General features: G+C 64.3%; 2 protein-coding genes across 26 annotated transcripts in view; both read right to left on the minus strand.

Moving 5' to 3' along the window:
* Positions 1–1,653: 1,653 nt before the first annotated feature.
* On the minus strand, positions 1,654–8,453 carry MAPK11 (mitogen-activated protein kinase 11). Its single transcript, XM_016939478.3, has 12 exons — positions 8,242–8,453; positions 5,891–6,020; positions 5,638–5,696; positions 5,440–5,551; positions 5,326–5,355; positions 5,196–5,243; positions 5,003–5,117; positions 4,609–4,680; positions 4,295–4,374; positions 3,561–3,639; positions 3,260–3,433; positions 1,654–2,964 (listed from the first exon to the last, which is right to left on the minus strand). The coding sequence occupies exons 1-12, from the start codon at positions 8,355–8,357 to the stop codon at positions 2,885–2,887; spliced, it is 1,095 nt and encodes a 364-aa protein (XP_016794967.1). The 5' UTR covers positions 8,358–8,453; the 3' UTR covers positions 1,654–2,884.
* Positions 8,454–12,899: 4,446 nt separating this feature from the next.
* PLXNB2 (plexin B2) overlaps positions 12,900–16,589 on the minus strand; it is a 33,517-nt gene continuing 29,827 nt past the window's right edge. For 15 of the 25 annotated variants that reach the window (XM_054675896.2, XM_016939479.4, XM_054675893.1 and 12 more), the window contains 6 exons: positions 16,341–16,501; positions 16,079–16,226; positions 15,329–15,393; positions 15,116–15,191; positions 14,057–14,131; positions 12,900–13,733 (listed from right to left, as the gene is read on the minus strand). In XM_054675896.2, coding sequence (XP_054531871.1) covers positions 13,629–13,733; positions 14,057–14,131; positions 15,116–15,191; positions 15,329–15,393; positions 16,079–16,226; positions 16,341–16,501 — 630 coding nt within the window. In that variant the 3' untranslated portion in view covers positions 12,900–13,628. Of the gene's footprint in view, positions 13,734–14,056; positions 14,357–15,115; positions 15,192–15,328; positions 15,394–16,078; positions 16,227–16,340; positions 16,502–16,589 lie in introns of all 25 variants that reach the window. The other 10 variants (XM_063807754.1, XM_063807750.1, XM_063807755.1 and 7 more) reach the window with 1 other exon arrangement.

A 16,589-nucleotide genomic window follows, 5' to 3' on the forward strand; every position in this document is an offset into this window, starting at 1 on the left:
TCCTTGACAGCCTGAGCGCTGACTTCTATGGCAGCCGCAAGTCGGGCTGAGCCCTGTGTTCCCGGGGTCAACTTCGCAGGCCACCCCCAAGGATGCCCTACCACTGAGCCTGATCCATCCGTCCCCCAACAAGGGGTCCATCTGCACCTGTCCTGCCTGTATCCCTCTTTCTACACGGAGGGGTCTGTCCCCCAAACTCCTCAGGCTGCATCCCCAACCCCACTCCTGTGGCCACTGACCCCGGGCCTCTCAGTCCCATAGGTCCCCGTGGGCCCTTTTGGACCCCCAGCTCCTCCCCCTGCTCCCCCCATCTGTGGGGTGCCTGCTCCAAGCATTGCAAGTACTGGTGTCTCTGCCCATCCCACCCCTGCCTGTCCTGTCCTGCAAAGCCCAGGCTGAGAGTGGCTGCACTCTCTCCAGCAGGGATGGGGACCTGCTGGGGCCCTCCGCCTGACCCCTCTGTGTGGGCATTGTCCTCCCATAGGTCTGGCCCCATCCTGGACCAGATGCTCCTGAGGGCAAAGCCCCACCCTGACACCCCTTCCCCAGCCCAGGAACCTGGGTCTCAGAAGGGATGTTGGGGCACCCCAGGAGCCCACTGGGCTGGTGGGTAACAGGATCCCTAGGGCCTTCTGCCCCGCCCTCCTGCCATGAATCAGCAGCTCAGCCGCTCAAGGGCGGTAGTAGCTTTACACCTGGTCTTGGGCCGTGCTCCACGGCATTCACCAGCTCGTGACCAGTGAGCGGGGCAGCCCAGGGCCACCCAAACCACAGCTGCCTGTGGCCCATACCCTTTGTGCCCTGGGCTGCCTGTGGCACTCCATCCACCTCTTCCAGGAAGCCCAGCTTCCACGCTGTCCCCCTTACTCCCCGTGGTGGGGCTCAGGGGTCCAGCAGGCCCTGCACGGACCAGGCTTCTGAGGTGGGGCTGTGTCACCATTCTCCTCCCACCCCCAACCGCCAACACTGGACTTCCCCCGGGATTGACCACTACACTGACCAGGCCCCAGGAGGCCCCCAACTCCCAGATGGTTTCCACCCCTACCCAAGACCCAAGCAAGGGCACAGACTGTCCCTGGCCCTTAGAGACACTGCCTGACCCCGAATGGCCTGGACCCTCCCCGACACATAAGCTGCAGCGCGTAGTGGGAACGGGACCAGCGTGCACATTCCCTGGGTTAAAGTGGCCTCTTTTTCCTTCACCAGGAAGGAAAGGAAAGCTATTTTCCCTACCCTGCCCAGCCCCCACCCAGGGATGGGCAGACCCTTGCTCCTTGAGACACCCAACTTCTCCCCAGCCAGCTTCTCTGAACACTGAGGAGTAGGCGGGGGTGGTGTCTGGATCTTGGCCCGAAGCCAAGCCTGCCCAGTACATCCCCACAGGGCAGCTGGGGTCACCATCTGGGTGGCTATCACACCCTGTGCCCTCAAAGTCTGCCCATCAGCCATGTCTTCCCCTGGTCCCCCTGGGCTCTCAGACCCTCCAGGGAGCAGGGAGGGTGCCAGAAGATGGCCGCTGGTCTGACTGGGGGCCTGAGGGATCTGGCCAGCTGGAGGTGAGTGATGCAGGATGACCCAGACACTCACCCCACGCCCAGCAGCAGGGATGGTGGGGGCACCCGGGCCTGGAGTAGCCTTTGGATACAAGCCAAGTGAGAGAGAACCCCCTTTATTGTGCACCCCTGGTGCAGGCACTTGACACCCAGGCTTCCCTGGGCCCCTCGAGGCAAGAGGTCACCCCCTTTCCAGGGCAGAGCCACACCCCCAACTCAGCTCTGGGCAGGGTCCCGTCTCCGAGGTTACTGGATCAGCTCCATCCTGGGACAAGGAAAGAGGACTGACCCACAGACCAGAGCACCTCAGATCTCCGGCTGCAGGGCCACAACGGTGGGCAGAGGTAGAGAGCGGGCCAGGGTGCGGGGCAGAAGTGTCCGAGTCCAAGTCCACATCCAGGTGTGCTGCCTGCCTTAGCGTCCTCAAGGCCAAACCACCCACCCACCCCCAGCCTCAGGAAACTGCCGTGGGTCCCACATCCAAGGAGAAAGCCCCTGCCCATGCTCATGTGGTTGCCCTTTGGCCCACTGGAGCCGCCAGTCTGAAACACCCCTCAAGGCATCAAGAACCGAGGAGAGGGAAGGCAACAGCACACCCACCCCAGCTCCAGCTTCTTGCCAGATATGGCTGCTGGCCTTGGGCGCCCACAGATTCACACGCACCACATCACATGTGCCCTGACATATGAACACGGGGAGTGCACGCTCATCCACACGTGCCCACACACACCCACGGGTGAACACAAGACTCCAGGCAGCTTTTCTCATTTGACACCTGGTGGTTGTCCCTGCCCAGCCTGGTGGCACACTGGCTCTGCCTCTCCTCTTAGACCTGTGGGTCTCAGCAGTGACCAGGACAGCCCCCTACCTCCAGGCTGAGCAGCTCTAACCACTGAGACCTCTCCCTTTGAGTCTCCCGGGGTCCCGGCCCCAGCGCGTCCTCCAGAAAGCCCTGGGACAGAAGAGAGCCCAAGGCTGACACTCCCTTGGGTCGGCCTGGGACAGACAGGGGAACTCCGCAGGGGAACCCCTTTGGCATCTAGGACCCCACAGTCAGGTCCCAGTGGAGAGTGCAGTAGCCAGAAGAGGGCAGGAGGACCAAGGTAGGCCCAGGGACACTTGTGCCCAGACTCCTACACATGGCAAGCACATGTACACACATGTTTGTGCATGCATACATGCGTGTAGATTCTCCTGAAGGCGAGGGGTCCTAGGCCAGAAGTCTGTGACCATAGGAGTGTGGGAGGTGCCTCTCGAGGAAACCAGGCCAGCTGTGGAAGGGTGCAGGCCCAAGCCCCTCCACAGGCTCTCAGGGGCTGCTGGGCAGCACCTCACTGCTCAATCTCCAGGCTGCCAGGTGGCTTCGGTGGCTCTGGGGGCTTGAAGCTGAGGACTTCCTGGTAAGTGAGCTCTAGGAGGTGAAGGGAAAGGGTGAGCTTGTGCCTCCCACAGCCCGGCCCCTCACCTGCTTGTCTGGCACCTGCCACCCAGCCCAGGCCCACCACCCTGTGACAGCAGCCTCAGCACAGAGTCTGGGAGCCAGAACCTGCCCTGTGTCACTCCTCCGCCCCGCTCCCAGCCTGTGCTGGACACCTGAACGCCCTTCCACACCTGACCAGTCTGGAGAGGAACTGGGGCATTTCCTGCCTCTGGGGAAATGGAGCCCGCAGGCCCCTGGACCCACCCCCAGCCACTGCCATGCTCACCCTTCCACTCCTCCAGCGTGCGCTCCTTGGCCTCAACGCTCTCATCATATGGCTCGGCCTCTGGCTCATCCTCGGGGTCGTGGTACTGGCTGAAGTAGGCGTGGGCCAGTGCCTCAGCCGCACTGACCCTCTGGTCACTGTCCAGCACCAGCATCCTTCCAAGGAGGTCTATGGCTGCAGGGAAGCCAGTGGTGGGGAGGGGGGTCAGCTGTACATCCAGGGCCAGATATGGAGCCCAGTCTAGCCCAGGGCAGTCCTCACCCAGGATATGGAGCCCAGTCTAGCCCAGGGCAGTCCTCACCCAGGGGGTTGGCTCCACGGAAGATGCTGCTCAGGTCCTTCTGGGGCATGGGGGGCAGGGACTGGATATATGTCCGGGCCTGGGGGCACACAAGAACACCTGGGGAGGCTGCTCACTCTCTGCCTCCCTGGCCCCAAACTGGGGCTTCTCTTGGCAAGCCCCCAGACTCATTCACTCCAACAGGCCAGGACAAGGGCACAGGCAGACCAGTGACCCCCTCCATATAGGATCTGGTGGTTCTAGCTCCTCAGTTGGCCCCTAATGCCTGCAGGATCTGGGTCCAAGTACACTCCCTCCACCCAGCCCACCCCCACTGCCCTGGCCAGGCACTGCTTGCTGGGCCCCCAGCCCACCCCCACTGCCCTGGCCAGGCACTGCTTGCTGGGCCCTCAGCCCACCCCCACTGCCCTGGCCAGGCACTGCTTGCTGGGGTCCCCCAGCCCACCCCCACTGCCCTGGCCAGGCACTGCTTGCTGGGCCCCCAGCCCACCCCCACTGCCCTGGCCAGGCACTGCTTGCTGGGGTCATGGCTTTGCACTCACTGTCCCTGGTGTCAGGAATGTCTTCCCCCTTCTCCTGTTTCCCCTGCAGGGATTGGGCACCTGCCCTAGGCTCTATCCCACCACATCCCATGTTCCCCATATGGTCCCCGCATTTCCACACCACCCTCTCCCCCAGAGAGCCTGGGGGCTCAGCCAGGAGAGGGAGCTGCTTGCTGGCGGGCACCAACTCACGTGTTCCGAGGAGATTTTTGCCAGAACCTCAGGGCTGGGTGTGCCCACCACTTCCATGATGCGCTTCAGCTGGTCAATGTCTGTGTCACTCAGGAAACACCCACGGGCCAGCCACAGACCCCTCCTGGGCCCCCAGACCCAAAATTTTGGGGCGCTGCCCAGAGCTCGCTCTCCTATAGGTGAGGATGGCCAGCCCAAAGTAGCATAGCATGGGGGGCAGAGGAGGCAAGACCCGCCAGAAGGGGCCAGCGCTGGTCCCTACCCTACAGGAGGGGCCCTGTTTGACCCTGTTCCCCAACCTGGGCCAAGGATACAGTCGCTTCCCGGGAAGAGGGCCTTGCCCTGGAGCAGCTCAGCCATGATGCAGCCCACGGACCAGATATCCACTGTGCGAGGGCGAGGGGGCCTCCATCAGTGTGCTCACCCCACGTCCCTCCTCCAGGAGACCCACAGTCACATCCAGACCCCAAGATGGGCAGACTCCCTCCTCTGCCATACCCAACCCCCCTAGGCAGGGGGAGGTCCATAGCTGCACAGCCAGAGGAGGCCAGCACCCATCATGCTCTAGCGGCCTCTGAAGGGCTACTTTTGAATGTGGGTCCCATATTCCTGGGGACCTTGCCTGCCCCCTAAGACCTGGCCTGCAGAGCCAGTCGAGGGCCAGACAAGGCCCTTGGCCTTCGTCCCCCCAAGGCCTTCCCCCTGCACCTGTTTGGTTGTAATGCATCCAGTTGAGCATGATCTCAGGTGCCCGGTACCAGCGTGTGGCCACATAGCCGGTCATCTCCTCGTCCGCCTGGCGTGCCAGCCCGAAATCCAGGATCTGGGGCGACCACGTGGTGTTCTCAAGCTCTGCACGGGCTCCGCCGCCGCCCTGCCCACCCCTGCCCACGTGCCTCACCCTGAGCTCACAGTCCTCGTTCACAGCCACGTTGCTGGGCTTCAGGTCCTGCAGGTCACGCAGAGCGTGAGCACAGGAGGCTGGGACGGAGCCCTGCTGGACCCGACCCTCACCCTGCGGTCGCACCTACCCGGTGGATGATCCCGGCCGAGTGGATGTACTGCGGGAGGGGGATTGTGGTGAGCGCCGGGCCCGGCCCGCCCGCCCCCCTGCGAGGGGACCCGCGAAGCCCAGGGCGCCCCACCTTCAGCCCGCGCAGCAGCTGGTAAACCAGGAATTGAACGTGCTCGTCGCTCAGCGCCTGGCACTTGACGATGTTGTTCAGGTCGGCGCCCATCAGGGTGGTCACCAAGTACCTGGGGCGGGGTCAGGGGGTCAGGACAGGGCCCCACCGCCCCTCCGCGAACGCGCTCCCCGCTGCCTCGCCCGCCCCGCCGCTCACACTTCGCTGAAGTCCTCGATGGACGTGGCCGGCGTGAAGACGTCCAGAAGCCCGATGACCTAGGTGGCGGGGGGCGTCAGGGCCGGGCGACGAACCCCCGGCTGTCGTTCAGCTCCCCCCGGGCCACGCCCCCAGTACCAGGCCGCGCCCCTTGTGGCCCCGCCCCCCAATCGCCAGGGCTCGCCCGCCTATTGGCTGCGCCGCGTCCCCGCCCCCGCACGCGCCCTCCCCCCACGGCCCTCCCCCGGCTCACGTTCTCGTGCTTCAGGTGCTTGAGCAGCCGCAGCTCCCGGTACGTTCTGCGCGCGTGGATCAGCGACTGGAAGGGGCGCGACAGCTTCTTCACCGCCACCTTCTGGCGCAGCCGGGCGTCGTAGGCCGAACTGGAAGGCGGGCGAGTGAGGCGGCGCCGGGAGGGGTCCGAGGGCGGCCGCACGCGCGTGGACCCGGGCGGCGTCCCTCTCGCCGCTTCTCCGTGGGGATGGGGCCGTGGGGCTTTTCTGCCCCGGCCCCGCCGCCCCAGCTCGGCCTCCCACCCTCGGGCCTACCCCCTCCGCGCTTGCTGGGAAGGAGCCCCTGGGGCTGGACCACCATGCGTGTGTTCACCCCGCAAGGTCCTGGACCTTCTCTGTCCCCTGGCCCCACTGATTCCCACGCTCAACCAGGGGCCCCCATTCAAAGCAAGGCTGGGGGAGAGGTGCCCCATCCAGCGTGGAAAAACACAGCAGGAAAACAGTCACTGGCATTCACCTGCAGCAGACGGGCCTCCCTCTGCCCCATAGACCCCATGGGCCCAGGAGGCTCACAGAGGGGGATTCTAGAGCCACCTCAAAGCCCCTGGACCCCTAGTGCCTCCGAATGTTCAAAATACGGAGGGAAAGTTGGTCAGAGGTGTTTATTGCATCATTATTTGGAACAAAACCTGGACAGAAGGTGATGTACAGCTGAGGGCATCAGCTGGACCCACAGAACAGCCCTTCGCCCAGCCCCACTTCCCAGAGGTCCAGACCCTCTACCCTGCTCCAGCTTCCTGAGCCCACCCTCCCTTTGCAGGCGACCCTCATCCCACCCTCCCATGTCCCACTGCCCTCAGCCCTGCTAAAGGCAAGGCCTTTGCACAGCCTGTTCCCTCTGGCTGATACTTGCTTCTTCTCTCCCTCCCACTTCTGTCTCTTGGGATCCTCTCTCAGAGCAAGTGGAGGCTGAGGCCACCCCCCATGCCCACACAAGGGGAGCAGGAGCGGCTCCTGCTGTGTCTGGGATGCTCATGGGCACAGGTCGAGGTGCCTGGGGCAGCCATGCTCCCAGCCTATGACCAGGGAAAGGTGCTCCTGAGGTGGTGAGGGGAGTGGCCCTGCACGTGGGGCAGCAAGTTCTTTTGGCCAATTGCATCTGTGCGGTCAGGTGACAGGGAATTGGCACCTGGCCCGCAGCCTTGGCAGTGGAACTAAGAAAATGGGCCAGGGGTGCAAGGGGGGAGACCAGGCCTCACTCAGAGAACCGGACACCTCTCAGCAACTCCCAGACGGCGAGTCCAGCCAGGACCCACCCTAGTCCCCTATGGCCACTCCCACACCATCCCAGACCATCTTCCTGCCCTTCAGGTCTCAAAGAGGAAGACAGATCTGTGCTGGCATGATGGCTAGAATGACCCACCTACAGCTTCTGATGGAAGGCTAGGGACCACACCAGAAGACAGCCTGCCCTGGGACCCCCGGCCCCTGATGCTGGCTCCTGAGCTCCAAATCTGGTGGGCCTAGAGGTCCCACTTCCAACCTGCAAGTGCCTGGGGCAGCGCTCTGCCCTGGCTGCCTCTGCCTTTGTGCCCCACCAGGACCCCCCAGTGGGCAGCAGCTAAGCGGCATTGGCCATGGTGAGGACTCAGCTCTCAAAGCCTGTACCCATGATCAGCCTCCCAGTCAACATGGAGGCTGAAACTTAGGACTCCCGGTAACTACATCACCCTAAGCCCCTCCAGCCCTGGCTACCCGGGTCTAACAGAGGCCTTGGCCCAGTTGACCCCCCTCCCCCACCCAGACTCTGTCGTCTTCCTGGGCCCCAGGCCAGGTCCTCTGGCCCCAGGGCCTAAGTGGGGTTTGTGGTCTGAGGGGGAGTCTGAGGCCATCCCAGGGGGAGAGATCTTGGCTTCCGGGAGCGGGGCTTCCCTTTTCAGACAATAGCCCCCAGCCCGGGCGGGGGAGGGTCATCCGCTAGACCCCGGGGGGCTGCCTGACCCGACTCAGTGAATCTCAGGTGGGTGCTCAGACGTTTAGGGGCCCGGACATCAGGGTGGCTCGGGGCTCGGTCGCGTGAGACCCACCCTCACGCCAGCTGTGACCCCCCAGGCCTCAGGCCTGGTGGGGAGCAGTCCGAATCGGGAGAGGCTGGAGGACCCCCCTCCCTCCCGGTAACGGCGTCGGCTTGGAAAGTTTCTTTACGCCGCCACCCCCGTCCCCCCATTCATTCCTCAGATCCGCTTGGCGCCCGGGGGCGGAGGCAGGGCGAGGCCCCTCCCCACGCCGAGAACCTCGCGCGGGCGAGGAGGGGACGCGCTCTCCGGCCCGGCCCGGCCCCCACCCAGCACCCCTTCTGCCCCGCCCCTACCAGACGGAGCCGTAGGCGCCGGAGCCCACCGGGCGCAGCCCCTGCAGCCGCTGCGGCACCTCCCACACGGTCTTGTTCAGCTCCTGCCGGTAGAAGCCGGCGCGAGGGCCCGACATGTCCGGAGCGGCCGCCGCTCCGCCCGGGCCCAGCCCCGCGCCCCGCGCCCGCGCCCGCGCCCGAGCCGAGCCCGAGCCGAGCGGAGCGGAGGGCGGCGGAGGCGGCGGCGGCGGCGGGCGGGGCGGGGCTCCGGGGCGGGGCCGGGAGGCCCGGGCGGATTTCCCGGGCTGGGTGGCCGGGGCGTGGGGGGGTTCCCGGAGACAAATGCGCTGCTTCCTGCGCCTCGGAGGCGGTGGCAGAGCGGAAACCAGCCCTCCCCTTCCCGGGGGGGGGGCGCCGAGGGCGGACACCTCCCTCCGGCTCTCACCTCTTGGGGGCCGCGCGCTTCTCCAGACTTGCGCCCGCGTCTGGGCTCGGCCCGGGCTTCCCCACCCCGGCGGCGCCCTCCCCAACGAGGGAGAACCGTCAAAAGCGAAGAAGCCAGGGGTAAACCATGGGAAGTATTTTTCAAGACAGAAATATGAATAGCACCTTCTAAAGACTCGGCACTGGAAAGGAAAATAAGCCGAAAGGCGTTGGGACAGGGCCGGCCTGGCTTTCTTGCGCAGGACCTGCAGGCCTTGGTCCGCGGCGCGCCCCGGGAACCTTCCAGGCCTCCTGCCCCGGCTCGCCCTGACCTCCCCTCTGAGAGAGGCGCGACCGCTGGACTGTCAGGACCAGGGACAGCGGCGTCACCCCGGGGCCTTCCTACCCACAAGCAGCGGCCCCAAACGGATCCTTTTTGCTGCCCAGAACCTTTCCTCCTCCTTAGCGGCCACCTCTTCTAGGAAGCCCACCCTGACTATCCCAGGTCCGAGGAGGCGCCTTTGGGTGCAGGGTCCTTGAAGTCAGCCCCGCGGGCGGGCAGGCGCGGGGGGCTGCCTTGGCGGTGACGGGGGCAGCGCCCCACTCGGCGTCTCTGCCGCGCTCGGGGCCGCACAGCTACTTTTATTCCCACTTGAAAGTGACCGGGGCTCGCCGGAGCATTGCTCCCTGGAACAGCGGCCACCGACCTCCGCCCTGGTAGAGCCGTGGTGGGAGGCTTCGCGGCTGGGCGACCCCCTCCAGCGAAGTGAGAAATCAGGATCCCAGTGGCCCAAAACACTCCTTTTTTAAAACACTAAAATCCGAGTTTTAATGTCAAATCTGATTTTTATATATCGGCAACCAAATTAAAACAGCCAGCACGGTGCTGGCCAACGGACCCATGCGGACCGCGGCGAAGGAACGGGTCTCAGTCCCAGCCGCTCCAGCCCCTTTTGCATGACCAAGCCCCGTGCCTCAGTTTCCCCACTGGAAGCCGGCATCCGGCTTGGGGCCTGGCGCGGGCCCGGGGATGGCCCCTCTCCTCGCTCGGGCTGGGTTGGGGCGAGGACACGGGCAGCCTCCCCGAGGGCCCCCGCCCGGGAGCGCCTTTCACTGGGCCCGGCCGAGGCGGGCCGAGGTTTTGTGCAGAGTTAATGGAGCTTCAGCTAAAGGAGGAGGAGGCGGGAGCGCAGCCCGGAGCTGTGGGAACCGCGGCCGCGGCCGCCGGGGGAGGGGAGCGGCCTTTGTCTGCGCCGCGGCCGGGCGGGGCGGGAGTCGGGTTCCCATGGCGACCGGCCCCGCCCCTGCGCCTCCCGGTGGACTGGGCGGCTCCGTTCTCGCCCCTAGGGTGGGGGACAGGGAGGTGGGGAGGTGTCAGGCTTCCCCTAGGCGTCCGCCCGCAATCCTCGCGGCCTCCCTGCAGGCCCCGGCCGCTCAGCAGGTCAGGCGGGCGTTGGTGGGGGGGGGCGGGGGGCGGTGGAAACGGGACCCTCTCATCACTGAGCTGACCTGCCCCGGGAACCCCCTGCCTGCCCAGGCATTAGAGGTCCCGCCCATGTGCCTACTGGGGACAGTGTGGGGTCGTGGCACTGCAAGGGAGTGATCACTGAGGAGTTTCGGGTGGCGTGAGGGCCTGGAGGCCACCTTCCAGGAGAGGCACCTTCAGAGCTCGGCGGGGGCAAGGGAAGCTCCCCTGGAGGGAGCCGCCGGTGGAGGACAGTCCCAGGCCCAGAGGGGAAGCGGCAGGGGAGCCAGGAAGGGCCGGTGGCAGGGCAGGAGTGAGAGGCCCTGGGCCAGAGGCGCCTCTCCTACCCAGCTGATTCGCTGTGGCCCCTGAATACAGCAGGCCACCCCTTCTCCGTGCTCATGCCCCCACCCCACCCCCGCTGGTCCTGGCCACCCCTCCTCACTGGAGCTGTCACTGTGACAGCTCCTCTCTGGTCCTGCTGGTCCCTCCCAGCTGGCCTCTTCCTGCAGTCAGTGAACTTCCTAAAAGGCAAATCTGGCCTTGCTCACCGGGAGACCAGGCGATGGTGGTCGCGGAGCTGACTTAGCAGGGGACTTGTCCTGCCTGTAAGAAGCAAGCAGGATGTAGCCTTGGGCTGTTAAGCTACCCGCCACCTCTCCTCCCACCACTCTGGGAGGAAAATAGGACTTGGAAAGCACCAGGAAGGACAGGCCACCCCTCGTCTGTCACCAGCTGACCACTCCAGCCCACCCGCATGCACCCCAGCAGCTATGCCCAGCTTCTACCCGGTGCCTGCCCCCACCCGGATTCTGGACTGCTGGGCCTGCAGCCTCTCCCCAGCCCCAAGTTTCATGTGTGTGGGGTCTCACTGACCCTTCCCTTCTTTCCTGACTGCCCAGTGGGACAGGGAAGAGGTGGACTGCAGGGGTCTAGTACGGAAGCCAGGCCTCCAGGTTCCCAGCTCCCTACCTGAGACCTCCCGCTCAGCACTTAAGCCTTCGGTCCACCCCCTTGCTCTGATCTTCTGACCAGCCATGTCTCTGGGTAAGGGGGGAACCCAATGTCATTTCAGGGATCCTTGGAGCAGGGGATGTCAGTTGGCCTTGTACCCCTTTCTCTTGTGGGGGAGAGATGGCCACCCGTTTTTCGTCGTGGCTTGAATGGAGCTGTGTGGGCGGCAAGCCACCCAGGCACCGAGGCAAGAGAGAGGACACGAGCTGTTCCAGTATAATAAAATATAAAACAAGAATAGTTATACCAGATGTAGATCTTAGATGTGATTATATATGAATATCATTAACCATTAGTTTGTAGCAATTACTTTTTATTCCAATATTATAATAATCCTCGCTCAATAATCATAGCCTAGGAAAAACCAGGCCATACAGAGATAGGAGCTGAGGGGACATAGTGAGGTGTGACCAGAAGACAAGAGTGCGAGCCTTCTGTTATGCCCGGACAGGGCCACCAGAGGGCTCCTTGGTCTAGCGGTGACGCCAGCGTCTGGGAAGACGCCCGTTACCAGGCGGGCCGTGGTCCAGCCGTAGCAAAAGGTGTCAAGGAACAATACCCGCTACTTAGCAGACCGGGAAAGGGGGGTGTCTCCCTTTCCCCAAGGGAGTTTAGAGAAGACTCTGCTCCTCCACCTCTTGTGGAGGGCCTTACATTAGTCAGGCTTGCCCGCAGTTATCCAGAGGCCTAAACGTCTCCCCGTGATGCTGTGCTTCAGCAGTCACACTCCTAGTCCACTTTCATGTTCCATCCTGTACACCTGGCTCTGCCTTCTAGATAGCAGTAGTAAATTAGTGAAAATACTAATAGTCCCTGATATGCAGAAATAATGGCGTAAGCTGTCTTTCTCTCTGTCTCCTCTCTCTCTCTGCCTTGGCTGCCAGGCAGGGAAGGGCCCCCTGTCCAGTGGACACGTGACCCACGTGACCTTACCTATCATTGGAGGTGACTCACATTCTTTACCCTGCCCCTTCTGCCTTGTATCCAATAAATAACAGCGCAGCCCGACATTCGGGGCCACTACCGGTCTCCATGCACTGGTGGTAGTGGTCTCCTGGGCCCAGCTGCCTTTTCTCTTATCTCTTTGTCTTGTGTCTTTATTTCTACACTCTCTCGTCACCGCACATGGAGAGACCCACCGACCCTGTGGGGCTGGTCCCTACAGAGCTGCCCCAGTCCAAAGGGGACTCGATCAATGGAGGCCTTGCCCTCAAGAGACCCCAGCCATGACGTGCCCCAGCGGGGGAGACAGGCTGGGGCTGCCTGAGAATGGATCCTCGTGAGTGGGTTAGCAGTCCAGACCAGCAGAACCTCAGGATGTGTGCCTGGATCCAGCCACATTTGAAGCTGGGCCTTCACTTTGTGTCTGGAGCACCGAATGCCCTCTGCCTGGGCTGTCTGTATTCTTGGCACACAGGGGAGGCTCTGAGCCCTGCCCGTCCTGGTTGCTGCTGTTCCTAGCGCTCAGGACAGTGCATGCGTGGTGTGCAGCGGGCATTTGGTAAGAATGTGTTGCATGAAAGAAGCCACCAGATGGCACCAGAAGCAGTCCCACCTCCCACCCCCCCCACCTCCCACCCCCCCCACCTCCCCTCAGCACCCCTCCCAGCCCCCTCCACCTTCCCCAGCACCCCTCCCAGCCCCCTCCACCTCCCCACAGCTCCCCTCCCAGCCCCCTCCAACTCCCCACAGCTCCCCTCCCAGCAGGACCCACAGAGCCCAGGGAAGGGGTGGTGGACAGGGGCACCGCAGCCCCAGGAGGAACTCAGCCAACCCGCAGAGTGAAAAAGACGGCTGTATTTGATTTACAATGAACAAGATTTACAAAAAGGGGTGGGGTGGTCTTGGTGGAACTGCTCCCAGTCCCCCCGGACTGGGTGGGGCTCTAGGGCAGCCTGTCTGACAGACCAGGACCCCAGGATGTCTGGGCCCCGACGTAGGACTTGACCTACGTCTCACTTGACCTTTGACGTGGGGCCCAGCAGCCGTGAGACCACCCAGAGTGCCGGCACCCTTGGGGAGGCCGGTGAGGTCAGGAAGGCATCGTACCGCTTTTTCTCCTCCTCCCATCTCGAGGTGGACAGACAGACATAGGATCTGGGAACTTGCCCTGGGGGCCACAGGCCCTCAGATCCCCCAGGGGCCCAACCTAGGGCATGGAGGCGGCTGCTGGTGCGTGGGCGGAGGCGGAGGCCAGCTGCCCCCAGCGTGGCAGCGTAAGGCACATTTTCAAATCACTCGAGACTCGACAGTGAACACCCGATGCTGGTTCTGCGGCCGGAGGGAGCTGGGGCTGGGGCTGGTGCTGGTGCAGTGCCCGGCGGTATTGCTCAGAGGAAGATGCTACAGTCTAGACGCTGGGCGGGTTCCGGCTGCACCCACTCCGGCTTGGGGCGCGTTCCAGGGGAGGGTGGGGGCCTCAGCCACAGCCACTCGGCCTCCTCCCCCGAGGGGCTCTCAGGTACCTCAGGTACCTATGTCCCAAGGCAGCACTGGAGATTGTAGGTCAGAGGTCAGTGACCTTGTTCTCCAGCGCAGCCGCAATCTGCTGCAGGCGGAAGGCCAGCTGCATCTTCTGGGCGGCAGGGTCCTCCTCCAAGGCATTGATGATCTGAGGGAGGGTCGCATCAGAGCACATCAGGGGACCGCCCAGCACCCCACCCGCCCCCGCCCCCGGGGGGGCATTGATGATCTGAGGGAGGGTCGCATCAGAGCACATCGGGGGACCGCCCAGCACCCCACCCACCCCCGCCCCCGGGGGGGCATTGATGATCTGAGGGAGGGTCCCATCAGACCACATCGGGGGACCGCCCAGCACCCCACCCGCCCTCTCCCCCGGGGGGGCATTGATGATCTGAGGGAGGGTCGCAACAGAGCACATCGGGGGACCGCCCAGCACCCCACCCGCCCCCGCCCCCGGGGGCCTGACCCTACCTCGTCATAGTACTTCTGCGTGTATTGGTAGAGCTGGTGTAGTGCCACGAGGGTGTTCAAGGAGTCCGTGTGTGCCTGGGGGGTGACGGGACAGTCAGGGTGGAAAAGGGGCTGTGGGAGCCCCAGGGCTGGCAGGAGTAGTACGGGACGCCCAGGACGAGGCCTCCCCGGGGCAGCAGCTGGGGCCTTGGGCACAGCTGGCACTTGGGGCCCCCCATGTGGCGCAGCCTCGGACAGACACCCACGCAGGCAGAGTTGTGCACATGCAACCATCTCAGTGTCTCCTTGTGTGACGCACGGCTGTGGATGGACCCACAGGGACGGGTGCTGTGAGCAGGGCTGTGGGTGGAGCCACACGGAGGGGGTGCTGTGGGCACGGCCAAGGGTGCAGCCGCAGGGAGGGGGCGCTGTGGGCACGGCCGTGGATGGAGCCACAGGGAGGGGGCGCTGTGGGCACGGCCGTGGGTGCAGCCGCAGGGAGGGGGCGCTGTGGGCACGGCCGAGGGTGCAGCCGCAGGGAGGGGGCGCTGTGGGCACGGCCGAGGGTGCAGCCGCAGGGAGGGGGCGCTGTGGGCACGGCCGTGGATGGAGCCACAGGGAGGGGGCGCTGTGGGCAGGGCCGTGGGTGGAGCCACAGGGACGGGCGCTGTGGGCACGGCCGTGGATGGAGCCACAGGGAGGGGGCGCTGTGGGCACGGCCGTGGGTGCAGCCGCAGGGAGGGGGCGCTGTGGGCACGGCCGAGGGTGCAGCCACAGGGAGGGGGCGCTGTGGGCACGGCCGTGGATTGAGCCGCAGGGAGGGGGCGCTGTGGGCACGGCTGTGGGTGCAGCCGCAGGGAGGGGGCGCTGTGCGCAGGGCCTGGCTCCAAGCAGGAGCAGCTCATACTCCCCACACACAGCTGTGGCTCACTTCACATGGCCGAGCCCACCTCGAGGTCCCACCCCACCCTCTCTCCCGCTCAGCACCACATTACCCCTGCCCTGCAGCTCAGGGCCAGGCTCAGCATGGGGTAGTGGGAGCAGGGAGGGCCATGGGTGCGTCCCTGGTGGCCTCCTTACCCGGGAAATCTCTGCCAGGTGTGTGTTCATGTCCTGGTCGCTGACCTGCACCATCTGCCGGATCCCCTTGTAGTAACTGCAGGGGTGGGAGCATCATACAGTGTGGGCGGCAGGGACCACAAAGGGGGTGGTGGGGGAAACCAAGGCCTGAACCTCCCCGCAGGGGGTCGAGGGTGGGCATGGGGGCCTGGCCTGGAGGGCAGGCAGACTTACTCCTCCACCATCTTCTTGTAGGTGGAGATCTCCTTGGCGTACAGCAGCTTGTTGCTGGGAGAATCCTGTTGAGGACAAAACCCAGTGATGCCTGGCCAAGGGGGCCAGGCTGGGGCTGCTCAGAGTACCCCTGGGTAGCTTCCCCTGCCCCGAACTCCTGACACTTTCATCAAGAAAACTATGGGCCGGGCGCAGTGGCTCAGGCCTGTAATCCTAGCACTTTGGGAGGCTGAGGCAGGCAGATCACCTGAGGTCAGGGGTTCGAGACCAGCCTGCCCAACATGGTGAAACCCCGTCTCTACTAAAAATACTAGCCGTGCATTGTGGCACATGCCTGTAGTCCCAGCTACTCAGGAGGCAGCGGCGGGAGAATCGCTTGAACCTAGAAGGCGGAGGTTGCAGTGAGCAGAGATCGCGCCACTGCACTCCAGCCTGGGCGACAGAGAGAGACTCCATCTCAAAAAAAAAAAAAAGAAAACTACTTATTTTGTGATCTGTAGTAAAACTCAGTTTCTCTGCTCGTGTGCTGTGGTGAGAGGTCTCAGGAGGAGAGAGGGCAAGGGCTCTCGGGATCTCCCAGGCTCTGCTGGGCCCCTGTGCCCCCAGCCTCCGCCACCCGTCACCTCCTACATCAAGGGCTCCAGCCCAAGATGTTCAAATCCACACCCCAGACAAGGTCCCAACTCACAAGATGCCTCCTGGGGACAGACCCAGGCCTCCCTGCCCCAGACCTGCCCCCACCCCACTCACGCGGCTCAGCTTATGCTCCGTGCGCGTGCAGGCGTCCATGAAGGTCTGCGCGATGACCGACAGCGAGGCGTCCACCACCTCGTGGACATGCACGTCAAAGATGAAGTGGGGGTTCTTGAGGATGTTCACCCAGAACCGGAGCGGTAAGCTGAGGCAGAGCAGCAGGGAATGAGAGCCGGGGATGGGCCGCGGGGTGGGTGCGGAGCCCCCCAAGTGAGAGGCGGAGCCGGGGCTGGGCCGCGGGGTGGGTGCCGAGCCTCACCTGTTCGTCTTCCAGATGTGGATGGTGTCTTCATCCTGGATGTTGTGCTTCTCTGCCTGCTCGTCCAGGAAGTCGAAGAAGTACTTGACTGCAGGTGGCACCGCGTGCCCAGGCGCCAGCACGCTCTGGAAGAAGTTGTCCACAAACTGCTGCAGTGTGCCCTGTGGGGGGGGGAGGGTCTCAGCGTGACGCCGTGGGCGCGGCTCCTGGGGGGGAGGGTCTCAGCGTGGCGGCCTGGTGCCGCCCACA

The sequence above is a fragment of the Pan troglodytes genome, chromosome 23, assembly GCF_028858775.2.
Source record: "Pan troglodytes isolate AG18354 chromosome 23, NHGRI_mPanTro3-v2.0_pri, whole genome shotgun sequence".
In the NCBI taxonomy this organism is placed as follows: domain Eukaryota; kingdom Metazoa; phylum Chordata; class Mammalia; order Primates; family Hominidae; genus Pan; species Pan troglodytes.